General features: G+C 44.7%; 1 protein-coding gene across 2 annotated transcripts in view; it reads left to right on the top strand.

Annotated features, from left to right (window-relative positions):
- Positions 1-13,699, top strand: part of LEKR1 (leucine, glutamate and lysine rich 1) — a 279,264-nt gene that overhangs the window by 202,171 nt on the left and 63,394 nt on the right. For both annotated transcript variants that reach the window (XM_040349234.1, XM_040349235.1), the window contains one exon: positions 12,847-12,928. In XM_040349234.1, the coding sequence (XP_040205168.1) occupies positions 12,847-12,928 (82 nt within the window). The remainder of the gene's footprint in view (positions 1-12,846; positions 12,929-13,699) is intronic.

The raw sequence follows: 13,699 nt of genomic DNA, 5'->3' as shown, positions 1-13,699 counted from the left end.
CCTGGTGCATACCTTTGCATGTCTGCTGATGGGTTGCACCTACTTTATGGGGCATAACTTTACGCCGGACGCACAACTTACGTGCACCTCTCGTAGCCTGCATCGGGCGCACGCAGGTTCGTGAATCGCCGTATTTCCCTCATTTGCATGTTTGAATAGCTAATCAATGGGAGCGGCACTATGCGCCCAGCCTAAATGTGCGCCCTCTCTACACCGGTGTAAGAAAGTTACGTCGGCAGGGTGAAGCCTATTTTTAGGCGCATCTCTGTTTGTGAGTCTTGCGCACAGATACGACAGCGCACATTTGCACCTACGTCGGCGTAACTTGATATACGTCGGCGTAAGTGCTTTGTGAATCTGGGCCTATATATTTTTTAAAGCAGAGGCCCTAGAGCAGGGGTGTCTAACCAGTGGCCCGGGGGCCACATGTGGCCTGCGGAGCCCTCTGATGTGGCCCGCGACCTCCTGCTCTGGGATGGAATAGAATAGAATACTGTTATTAAAGGTCAGTTTATTACTAAAATCACAGGCCCGGATTTAGATAAAATTGTGTATGTATCGGCGGGCGTAACGTATCTCAGATACATTACGCTGCCGTAACTTAGGGCGCAAGTTCCGTATTCAGAAAGAACTTGCGACCTAAGTTACGGCGGCGTAGTGTAAATGTGTCTGCGTAAGCCCGCCTAATTCAAATGTGGATGATGTGGGCGTGTTTTATTTAAATTACTTGTGACCCCACATATTTGACGTTTTTTGCGAACGGCGCATTCGCGCCGTCCGTAAATGTTTCCAGGTGCACATGCTCCAAATTATGCCGCAAACTGTCAATGCTTTCGACGTGAACGTAACTTACGTACAGCCGTATTCGTGAGCGACTTGCGTAAACGACGTAAAATACGATGCTGTTCGTATGTTTCCGACGTCCATACCTAACATGACTTACCCCTGCTTTATGAGGGGTAAACTTACGCCGGAAAAAGCCTTACGCAAACAATGTAAAAAAATGCGCCGGGCGGACGTACGTTTCTGAATCAGCGTATCTACCTAATTTGCATATTCAACGTGGAAGTCTAGGGAAGCGCCCCTAGTGGTCAGCGTAAATATTGCACCCTAAGATACGACGGCGTAGGAGACTTACGCCGCTCGTATTTAGGCAACATTGAGGCGTATCTGATTCTATGAATCAGACGCCGAGATACGACGGCCCGCACTCAGAGTAACGACGGCGTATCTGGAGATACGCCGTCGTAACTGCTTTTTGAATCCGGGCCACAGTGTATATATGGGCATATCTTTTCTACAGTGGTTACTGGGTTGCTTTAAAACTGATCCGCAGGTGCAGATTAGTTTACCTGCAGGTTACCTGCACTGAGCCATAGACTTCTGTTATTATCTGCGAGTTTGGTGAGCTTTCTGAAAGTGCACCAAACCTGCAGAATATAATAGAAGTCTATTGCAAAGTGCAGGAAAGCCAAAATACACTGTGTTGCACCGCACCCGTGGTGTGGGTAAACCACAGCACATCAGTGTGAAAGTAGCCTTGGGCCCCTTTCACACGGCCAGTCCGACCAATTGGACCCTCCATTCACCTCTAAGGAGTGGAAGACATAAACAAACTTGTGTCCTACCTCCAATACGATCTTCTAAAAAGTATAGTGGGCTGTGTCAGTGTCCGCTCTGCATATGCAGAGCAGATACGAACATGCCATCCACCCGCTCCGCTCATTGTGGCCCGCGTCCGTTTACCAAGTCGCTTAAGTGGCCTTCGCTCTTCAAAAGGTTGGGCACCCCTGCCCTAGAGAATAAATTGTTGGGTTTTGCAATTTTTTATCTCACACGGTATTTACGCAGCAGTTTAAGAAATGTAAGTGCCGGGCGCAGGGGGGGTGGGGGGGCAAACTGGCTGTATTTGAGGGGGCAAACTATCTGTATTTGAGGGGGCAAACTGGCTGTATTTGAAGGGGGAAACTGTCTGCATTTGATGGGGAAACTGACTGCATTTGAGGGGGCAAACTGGCATCATTTGAGGGAGCAAAATGGCTGTATTTGAGGGGGCAAACTGGCTGTATTTGAGGGGGCAAACTGGCTGTATTTGATGGGCAAACTGGCGGCATTTGATGGGGCAAACTGGCGGCACTTGATGGGGCAAACTTGCGGCAATTGATGGGCACAGTAGCTGCGTTTGACGGCACAGTGGCGACAATTGATGGTCCAAGTAGCTGTGTTTGCTGGGCACAGTAGGGCTGCAATTGATGTTGTTTTTTTTTTCAGTTTGTTTGCGCCCCCCACAAACATTTTGAGCACCAGCCGCCACGTATATCTAATGTATATCGATTGACACTGTTGGAAACACTAAGGTTACAATATGTCCTTTGGTGCATCTGAAAATGCACTGCAGTTTTGTGATAAAGAATCTCCTCCACATTTTATTATGGACAGCAAGCTGCAACCATTATGGTAGTCTAGTTTATTAATTCACCCATCCACATACACAACATTTCTGCAAGACAGATCTGTTAAATGTCTATAAGGCCCCATACACACAATAGAATTTATCCGCGAATACGGTCCAGCGGACCGTTTCCGCAGATAAATCCTCTCGAGGATTTCGGCGGATTTTCATGCGATGGAGTGTACACACCATCGCATTGAAATCCGCGCCGAAATCCTCTGGCGATGACGTGTCGCGCCGTCGCCGCGATTATGACGCGGCGACGTGCGCGACGCTGTCATATAAGGAATTCCACGCATGCGTCGAATCATTACGACGCATGCGGGGGATCCCTTCGGACGGATGGATCCGGTGAATCTATACAGACCAGCGGATCCATCCGTTGGGATGGACTCCAGCAGATGGATTTTTTCTGCATGTCAGCGAATATTCGATCTGCTGGAATCCATCCCAGGGGAGAAATATCCGCGGAAACAGATCCGCTGGCGTGTACACACCATAGGATCTATCCGCTGAAACCCATTTGCTCGGATTTATCCGCGGATGGATTCTATGGTGTGTACGGGGCCTTAGAGAAGCTCTGTCCTCTGACGTCGCTACCTACTGAAAGAGTATGAAGTAGGGCATTTTTTAAATGTATTTATTTTATTTTTTTAGCGTGCATTTTTTTTATTATTATTAATAATATTTTCATATTAATAGGAAAGGAAGAAGGGGAAAACAAGGAAAACAAAAATATTTCTATATCATTTTTTTTTTACATATTTAAATAATACAACTTCCTCAATTTTTTAAGAAAAGAAAAGAAAAAAAAGAAAAGAAAGAAAAATAGTTGACGGTAGAGCACTTTTTCATGCTTTTTCAACAAAAAGGAAAAAAATTCCTAATCAATGTTAACTTATATATTGTTCAATTCAAAACAAGTCAAATCAAATTAGGTCACAAGGCTACTTCCATGTTTCCATATATACAACTCACTGGGTCCATTTTACCCTGAACTCCTAATATCTATCCTGTTGTTGGGCAATAATTTCCTCCATTCTCATCAAATAACACATCTCTACTATCACCCACCTCTGGAGGTTTTGTAGATTGCCAATGTCTAGGAATTAAGGTTCTAGCTGCACAGAGAAAGAACCTAAGTAGCGATTTTTTTAACTAAAGACATGGGACATGGGATTACCGTAAGCCAGGGGTGCCCAACCTTTTGAAGGCCAAGGGCCACTTAAGCAACTTGGTAACCAAATGCGGGCCACAATGAGTGGAGTGGGCAGATAACAGGTCTGTGTCCAGTCTGCATTTTACAAAGCACACACAGACAGCCCAATCTAATCTATGGGCCCTCTGATCTAATTAGATGGAAGGGGACAGATCCACTTCTGTTTTTTTTTAGCAGATTGGATTGGAGGTAGGCAGGTGTAAACAGACAAAAATCTGTTTACACCTGCCATCCATAGAGGTGAATGGAGGGTCTGATTGGGTTGGGCCGATCGTGTGAAAGGGGCCTAAGGCTGCTTTCACACTGATGGTCTGCAATCTACCCACACCATGGGTGCCGCGCAGTGTACCTGTGGTTTTACCACCGGTTATCTGCACTTTGCCATAGACGTCTATTATATTCTGCAGGTGTGGTGCACTTTCTAAAAAGTCGCTTGCTTCCTCTACCGCTTTCTTCATTCACAACACTGATGCTCTAGGATGGAAGGTCGGCACCCTGCAATCTGGGCTTGCCAACCAGCCATCCCAGAGCAGGAGGTCGCGGGCCACATCAGAGGGGCCCCCGGGCTACTGGTTGGGCACCCCTGCCGTAAGCAGTACCATCTTTGGGTTCCATTCTGTTCTGACAAAGTTTTTTGATCAATGGGAAATTCCACCATACAGTACATGCAAATAAGTGCCTTCCCCTGCTGTGCACCTCCAGCATCTTTGAATTCAAAGTTGATATCTGATTTAGTCTATAAAGGGTTCTATACAAAGCAGGTAATTTTCATGTAAATATGTAAACTATTATTTTCCCTTATTTTCAGGTACAGTGAAAATGGTCAGTGGAACAAATAGAGAGGGTGAAGCTCACCAAGGGGGGCACAGCAGCAATACAAATTAGTTAGTGGTATTAGCCCTTCCATACTCAAAACTAATTAAACATTTTGGGCCAGATTCTCAGAGCAAGTACGCCGGCGTATCTACTGATACACTGGCATACTTTCAAATTTGCCGCGTCGTATCTTTAGTTTGAATCCTCAAACCAAGATACGACGGCTTCTGGCTTCGATCCGACAGGCATACGGCTTTGTACGCCTTCGGATCGTAGGTGCAATACTTCGGCGCCCGCTGGGTGGAGTTCACGTCGTTTTCCGCGTCGGGTATGCTAATTAGCTTTTTCCGTCAATCCACAAAGGTACGCGCGGCCGTCGCATTCTCTTACGTCGTCGCTAGTCGGCTTTTCCCGGCGTATAGTTAAAGCTGCTATTTTGCGGCGTATAGATAGACTTGCCATGTTAAAGTATGGCTGTCGTTCCCGCGTCGAATTTTAATTTTTTTTTGTGTAAGTCTCCGTGAATAGGAAAGGCGGTAACTCATGTCTAAGTTCAAAAAATGACGTTGGTGCGACGGCGGTAAATTTTAAAACAGAGCATGAGCAGTTCAATCGGCGAGGGGACGCGCTTCATTTAAATGAATCACGCCCCCTACCCGCCCAATTTGAAATACGCGCCGAGAGATACACTACGCCGCCGTAACTTACGGCGCAAAATCTTCCTGGATTCGACTTGGAGCCAGGTAAGGTACGGAGGCGTAGCGTATCTCTGATACGCTGCGCCTGGGCAATTCTATGTGAATCTGGCCCAATGGCTTTAAATACACCTTAAAGATAAAAATTGTATAAAGTGAATAGTACAATGAATTTCATAATAAAGCCATTTTTGTAATAAGCTGTCCTTTAGACACATAGAAAACCTCTCCAGATAAGCTGCTGCCACATTAATAGCTGTTAACAAAGCACATCTTTCCACAGAATACTCCAGTGACACATTTCATTATTGTAGGCTCTGGAGTAATGGAAAAGGTTCGGAGTAATTTGTTCTGTGTTAGAACACAAGCAGGACCGCTGACATACGCTGTCCATAGTCTTTCACAGTCCCTATTATGGTTCATTCTGTCCACATACTGAGCCATAGTGGCATGACAAACCATGAGAATCTTTCTGTTCCACATTTTCTCCAAAGCTTTTGAATTCCTAGTAGTCTTACACAATGTACTGAAAAACAGATGACGGTCAAATAATATGTTTTCAGCAGTCCCTTTCATGTAAAGAAAGGCCGTCGTTTCATTTTGGCTTTCCACACTGTAATCATTTGTCCATAATCTCCTTTATGAAAAACGTTCCATGAATGAGAAATTCATTAGCTTGCCGAGCAGTTGCACGTGTTCCTTATCACATCTGTGTGGTAGTTGCGAACAGGATTTTTTGCATTATTTTCCAAAGGAATTCTTGTGTCTTTTCCAGCATGAAGTGAGTGATGTGAATTTAATGTTGATTAGCCTTTCAAGAACAATACCTTTTTTTATGGGTTTCCCACTAAAGAATGCTTGTGACTTAATCCATTTTCCACCCACATTCCATTTTGACTTCACAATAAGGTTGAAGAATATATAGCCCTAATGAATAATACAATAGTAAATTCACATAGCTATAATTATTTATTAAAAACAATAGTCTTGGACTGTATATCACTGTATTTCACTATTATACTTGGCAGATCAGACTGTCCTTTTTCATTGGAATGCAATGTGGTCTGTCTAGAAGAAGTTCACATACATATATGGCTTTACAAGAACATATGCAATTGGCCTGGGTGCATGTTTTAAAAAAAAATCAACTTTGAACATGCATTCATGTCTGATCCAGGGATTTCTTTTACACGCTGATGTGATGTGAAGTCATGCAAGTTGCTCTGGCCTTTGATTTGTAAGCAGGCATATATTGAAATTCCTACCAAATGAAGCTCAATTTATAGAATAGCACAAACATTTTGAACGCTGATAAGAAAACATTTTTTGATGACAAAATAAGTTGGAAATTGTTTAGTCTGAATTTCATCAAACATAACACTCCCAAAAAATAATACACTTATTTTTGGGCAAATATACACACATTTTAAAGCGGAGGTTCACCCTCAGAGAGCACATTTTCCCCTTAGATTAATGCTTGTTTTTCCTAGGGGAATCGGCTAGTTGTTTTAAAATATGATCCGTACTTACCGTTTACGAGATGCATCCTCTCCGTCGCTTCCGGGTATGGGCTGCGGGAATGGGCGTTCCTTCTTGATTGACAGTCTTCCGAGAGGCTTCCGACGGTCGCATCCATCGCGTCACGATTTTCCGAAAGAAGCCCAACGGCGGTGCGCAGGCGCAGTATAGAGCCGCACCGACGTTCTGCTTCTTTCGGCTACGAGTGACGCGATGGATGCGACCGTCGGAAGCCTCTCGGAAGACTGTCAATCAAGAAGGAACGCCCGCTCCCGAAGACCCATACCGGAAGCGACGGAAGAAGATGCATCTCGAAAACGGGTAAGTACTGCTCATATTTTAAAACAAATAGCCGATTCCCCTAGACCAAACGAGCAGGAATCTAAGGGGAAAAGGGCAAACATTAAATAAATGGGTGAACTCCCGCTTTAATGATAGCTTATAAAAATGTTGAACCTTGATAGGGAAAACAAAAAGAAAACAAACTCCTGCGCATGGGTGGATTGTCCAACAGTTATTCAATGTTCCACATGGAACACACCAACAGTGTCAAAAACTGGTAACAGAGGCCTTGCTGCCTTTCGTGGACGGGGAATGTCCTAATAGAAAACGACAAAAACAAAGAAAGAAAGGCGCACCAGCCTAGTGTGTTACCGTTGACAGATTTATTAAAATAAAAAGATAATAGAAAACTACTCACAAGAGAACTGACATGGTAGACTTGTCAACAACGTTGTGGTAGATGCCCCTCGAACCACACTCCACACTCCTGCGGTGGGTGTTGTTTGTGCTCTTGTATATAAAGGTGTGACTGTGGAAGGGTCTGCACTGCTGCGCTCTGATGAAGAGGTCCTTGTCGCCTCGAAACGCATCAGCCGGCAGTGACACACCTCTATCCCCCCTATTCTGGAGTGTGGTTCGAGGGGTATCTACCACAACGTTGTTGACAAGCCTACCATGTCAGTTCTCTTGTGAGTAGTTTTCTATTATCATTTTATTTTAATAAATCTGTCAACGGTAACACACTAGGCTGGTGCGCCTTGCTTTCTTTGTTCTTGATAGGGAAAAACCCAGAATCCAGCCTTATGGCTACTAAAACTCAAGCAAAATGCTCAGAACAGGCTCCAACTCTCTTGTCAACATCTAAATATCACCAGGAACATGAGAAAGTACTTGTAAATTGATCTGAACACCTGAAATTCACAGATGAAGTAGTGCACAGGTGTCAAACACAAGGCCCGCGCTTTATGCTGAATCCAGCCTGCCGGCCCTTGTTATATGGCTCGCAGTGACCCCTGGCCACCACCTACTACTCTCACCCGCTCTTTCTGCCATCACTTGTAAACACAGAAACTTCTGTGTTTACAGTGACAGCTATGGTCTCAGAGGGGTATGGCAGGGCCAGATCCGACAGATCTCCCTGTTACTGTTACTGGAGCTGAATGCTGAATACACAGGTCCGCCTACACAGGTACTAGTGCTCAATACACTTGGAGGCTTTGGGAAGGGGGGTTGGGGGAACGTGGGCTGTGAAGGTGTGGGGGCAGATCTGTGCAGTGAACCCTACATTATGTACACAGCACAATCCTGAATCCTGCCCTCTCTACATAGCAAACACTTGAACTCTGCATTTTGTACATAGCACAGCTCCCAAACCCTGCCCTCTGTACACAGCAAACCCCTGAACTCTGAGCTAGGTCTAAAGTTGTATGTTAGGGTGGAGGAGAGGAAAAGGCTGCATGTTAGTGTTGAAGAGAATGTTGTATGTTAGTGGGGAGGGGAAGGTTGTATGTTAGTGTGGAAGGGGAGGAGAAGGTTGTATGTTAGTGTTGAGGAGAGAATGTTGTATGTTAGTGTGAAGGGGAGGAGAAGGTTGTATGTTCGTGTTGAGGGGAGGAGAAGGTTTAATGTTAGTGTTGAGGAGAGAATGTTGTATGTTAGTGTTAAGGGGAGGAGAAGGTTGTATGTTAGTGTTGAGGAGAGAATGTTGTATGTTAGTGTGAAGGGGAGGAAAAGGTTGTATGTTAGTGTTGAGGGGAGGAGAAGGTTGTATGTTAGTGTTGAGGAGAGAATGTTGTATGTTAGTGTGAAAGGGAGGAGAAGGTTGTATGTTAGTGTGGAGGAGAGAAGAAGATTGTATGTTAATGCAGTGTTTCTCAAGCTTTTTCCGGTCAAGGCACCCTGTTCAGTTAAGCACAATCTTGAGGTACCCCATAATAAAATGTAAACAACGAGTAGTTTTATATAATGCAGCAACATCCACACACATAGGACACCCAATGTTAGAGGCTTTTTATTATTTCAAAGCAAATACAACAAAGCAGGGGATAAGCAAACTGGGATGCTGTGCCTGATGTCCTCATTATCAACCGATTAAATCATTGGTTGTTTGTACTCTGGTAGCTAGAAGGTTGTAAAGTGCACAATGAAAACTTGTACCTTTCTGTAACGAAAAGGCAGGCTTGATCCACCTGCTGATTTGTATACAATTTTTAGGTGTTTTTCCAAGGCACCCCTGAAGAAACATCAGGGCACCCTCATTGAAAAGGGATGTGTTAATGTGAAGAGGAGAAGGTTGTATGTTAGTGTGGAGGAGAGGAGGAGATTGTATGATTATGTGGAGGAGAGGAGAAGGTTGTATGATAATGTGGAAGGAAAAAGAAGGTTGTATGTTAGTTTGGAGAAGAGGAGAAGGGTGTATGTTAGTGTGGAGGGGAAAAGGTTGTATGGTAATGTGGAGGAGAGGAGAAGGTTGTATGATAATGTGGAGGAGAGGAGAAGGTTGTATGATAATGTGGAGGAGAGGAGTAGGTTGCATGTTAGTATTGAGGAAAGGAGAAGGTTCTATGTTAATGTGGAGAAGAGGGGAAACATGTAAGTTAGCGTGGAGGAGAGGAGAAGGTTGTATGTTAGTGTGGAGGGGAGGAGAAGGTTGTATGTTAGTGTGGAGGGGAGGAGAAGGTTGTATGTTAGTGTGGAGAAGAGGAGAAGGTTGTATGTTAGTGTGGAGGAGGTGTGAGTGTGTATGTTACAGTGGAGGAAAGGAAAAGGTTGTATGATAATGTGGAGGAGAGGAGAAGGTTGCATGTTAGTATTGAGGAAAGGAGAAGGTTGTATGTTAATGTGGAGAAGAGGGGAAACGTGTATGTTAGTGTGGAGGAGGTGTGAGTGTGTATGTTACAGTGGAGGAAAGGAGAAGGTTGTATTTTAGTGTGAAGAAGAAGATTTTATACATAGTACACATTTTTTACTGATAGCATCTGGAAATTCATACAGTGTAAGGAAAGGTGTTTAGAGAGCATGTTTTTAGGCTGAGGAAAAGGTTGCATAGATGTTAGAGGAAGATTGAATAGATTGACCAACTTTGAATTGTTTTGCCTGCTTTTTTTCTGGCCAATCATGCAGAAGGTGGATGTAATAGGAAGTTGGAGACATTTAAGAGAAGCTGCAGTTGTTTTTGTGAAAATTAAAAATCACCAGCTACAAAAACTGTAGCTGCTGATTTTTAATAAACAGGCACTTGCCTGTCCCAGGATCCAGCACTGTGCTCACCCGAGGGGGCATCAGGGACTGAAGACGGGACCTTAACTGTGGGCTTCTAGCTGTAACAGCTTGTGGCTTCACAGCCGGGTGCCCACTGCACATGTGCAGTCTTCTGGGACACGTGTCGTGTCCCAGAAAACTGTGGGGAGAGAGGGGGAAAGGAGAAACCAGGTACCTGCTCCCCCCCCCCAATAAAAAAATTGGCAAATGTCAAAGAGGAGGGGAGGACCCTTAAACTGGAACTTCCCCTTTTGGGCGGAGAATATTTTATTCAGACAGGTTACCAACAACTAGAGAATTCTTCACAGCAAGTCTTTCCCTATTTTGACAGTGAGCTCACTAAACCGATATCCCCTACCATTCTGTTTCAGTAGAGAACTAAGCAAATTGGGTTTGCATGTAAAACAAATTGGCCCGGATTCACAAAGCACTTACGCCGACGTATCTCGAGATACGCCGCGTAAGTCCAAATATGCGCCATCGTATCTATGCGCCGTGCCCATACACTGAGATACGCCTGAAAATAGGCTTCATCCGACCGACGTAACTTTCCTTTGCCGGCGTATCGTGGGCGCATATTTACGCTGGGCGCATTTGCTGCTCCCATTGATTTTCTATGCACATATGCAAATGAGGGAGATACGCCGATTCACGAACGTACTTGCGCCCGGCGCATAATATACGTGGTTTGCGTAAGTCGTACGTCCGGCGTAAAGTTGAGCCCCATATATAAGGCGCAAGTCATGCTAAGGTATGGACCAGGGAACACAGCCGTCGTATTTTACATAGTTTAGGTAGTATGTGAATAGGGCTGGGCGTAGGTTACGTTCACGTCGTAGGCAGTGATCCGTCGTATCTTAGGCCCCGTACACACGATAGAATCCATCCGCTGAAAAATCCCAGCAAATGGGTTTCAGCGGATAGATCCTATGGTGTGTACACTCCAGCGGATCTGTTTCCGCTGATATTTCTCCCCTGGGATGGATTCCAGCAGATCGAATATTTGCTGACATGCCAAACAAATCCATCTGCTGGAATCCATCCCAACAGATGGATCCGCTGGTCTGTATAGACTCACCGGATCCATCCGTCCGAAGGGATCCCCCGCATGCGTCATAATGATTTGACGCATGCGTGGAATTCCTTATATGACAGCGTCGCGCACGCCGCCGCGTCATAATCGCGGCGACGGCGCGACACGTCATCGCCAGAGGATTTCGGCGCGAATTTCAATGCGATGGTGAGTACACTCCATCGCATTAAAATCTTCTGAAATCCTCGAGAGGATTTATCCTCCGCGGATAAATCCTCCCGTGTGTATGGGGCCTTAGGGAGTAGTTCCGACGTGATTCTGAGCATGCGCACAGGGATTCGGCCACGGTACGGCGCATGCGCCTTTCGTTTTAAGTACTTCTATGGCACTTGGCCCATCATTTGCATGGGGTCACGCCTCATTAGCATGGCTCACACCCACTTCCACCTACGACGGCTTACGCCGAGGGAACCCAGCGCAGTTTGGGAGGCAAGTGCTTTGAGAATTCGGTGCTTGCCTCTCTGCGCTACGTCGGCGTAGCGTATATTAGATGTGCTAAGCCGGCATAAATATGCGCCAGTGTATGTGAATCCGGGCCATTGTTTTTTTCAAATAAACTCCAGGGCAGCGGGAACCAGTCTAATTTGCAGAGAGCTTTTTTTTATTCTTTATTTAAGACATTGTGCAAATACAATAGGACCTCCCATCTGGTGTTACAAATTGCATGTAAAACGCACAAAAAAAAAAGAATAGATGTAAAAAAGCTGGCATATGTTAGCAGGCACTTTAGAAACAGGAGTTACTCCTGTGATATAGTGGATGAAGCATCCCTTACCACCCAGCCAACTCTTGTATATACATAACAAAGCCTCTATGTAGACCCTGAACCTATGGTAATCACACTGGTTTCAGAATAAATGTAAACTAAGTCTACACAATAACACAATGCCCATCCATTCCCCAAGATAGGGGTAGCAAGGGAGAAATATAAAATGTGGATGCCAATCATCCCTGTGATCAGGACAAACAGGCAGTGGGATTTGACTTCTCAGTCTTCTCATCCCTACTTATGTCATTTGGCCACATGAATATTAATAGAACTGCCCATTTACCAGTATAAATTACAACCATAGCTCACTCAGGCTGTCAAATCTGAATTATTCTTGTGAAATAATAAGCATTTCCCATGAATTATAAATGATGAAATTGGTCTTCCATATCAGTAAGTGTTTAATTGTATCATACCTGTACTGATACGGAAGACAGGTTTATTAAATTCGAACTCATGGGAAAATCAAATATTTGTGTTATTACTGCAGAATAGGCTGCAATATCACCTAGTTCATTACTTGGTATATCTATTTTGTGCTTGCGGCAAGCAGAAAAGTGAGTTGTCTGACAGGTGCTCCTTATCTTGGCACAAATTCTCAGCAATCTATGTCAACAATTCCTGCCTACTGGTTAGACATACGAGTAAACCACCTCTATTTTCAAGTGAGGGCAATTTGTAATGTGATGGTGTAATTAGAAAAATCCAACCCATTAATTATTATGGTTTTCTTTCACGCAGATTTTGAGCAACAGTTGGAAACATTAGGACTGAATTTCCAGAATGTAACTGAAGAAATGCAACATCACAAGGACATTTCCATGTAAGCCGCTTTTTTTTTTTACTCCTAAACAAACAGCAGCATACAGGCGTTGCTCTCTATTCCTGACACCAGCCAGCCACATTAGTAATATGCAGCTGCTGACTCAGAGACATCCGTTGCTTATGAAAGGAACACCAGATGACCTATGCTGAGCTCTCCAACGGTTACTTTGGGGAATGTTTCGCATACACTTTCCTTTTGTATATATTCAGACTCATTCAGGGAGGTAATGCAAACAGCACAGCTGAAGTACAAATCCTACCGTAGTAATTCATATTAACGAACCCATTTTCAGCTCTGAATTTGAGTCATACTCACTATCATAGACTTATAAGAAATATTAGAAGGCATCTTAGACTGTTCTAAAGGTGCTTAAAGTCGAGGTTCACCCGGAAATAATGTTTTTTTAACCTTAGATTCCTGCTCATTTTGTCTAGGGGAATCGGCTAGTTGTTTTAAAATCGAAGCTGTACTTACCGTTGTAGAGAGCGATCTTCTCCGCCGCTTCCGGGTATGGGCTGCGGGACTGGGCGTTCCTATTTTGATTGACAGTCTTCTGACATGCTTCCGACAGTCGCATCCATCGCGTCACGATTTTCCGAAAGTAGCCGAACGTCGGTGCGCAGGCGCAGTATAGAGCCGCACCGACGTTCGGCTTCTTTCGGCTACTCGTGACGTGATGGATGCGACCGTCGGAAGCGTGTCGGAAGACTGTCAATCAAAATAGGAACGCCCAGTCCCGAAGACCATACCCGGAAGCGGCAGAGAAGA

This window comes from Rana temporaria, chromosome 4 (genome assembly GCF_905171775.1).
Source record: "Rana temporaria chromosome 4, aRanTem1.1, whole genome shotgun sequence".
Taxonomy (NCBI): Eukaryota; Metazoa; Chordata; class Amphibia; order Anura; family Ranidae; genus Rana; species Rana temporaria.
The sequence above is the reverse complement of the archived record's forward strand: the minus strand, read 5'-3'. Positions and strand labels throughout refer to the sequence as shown.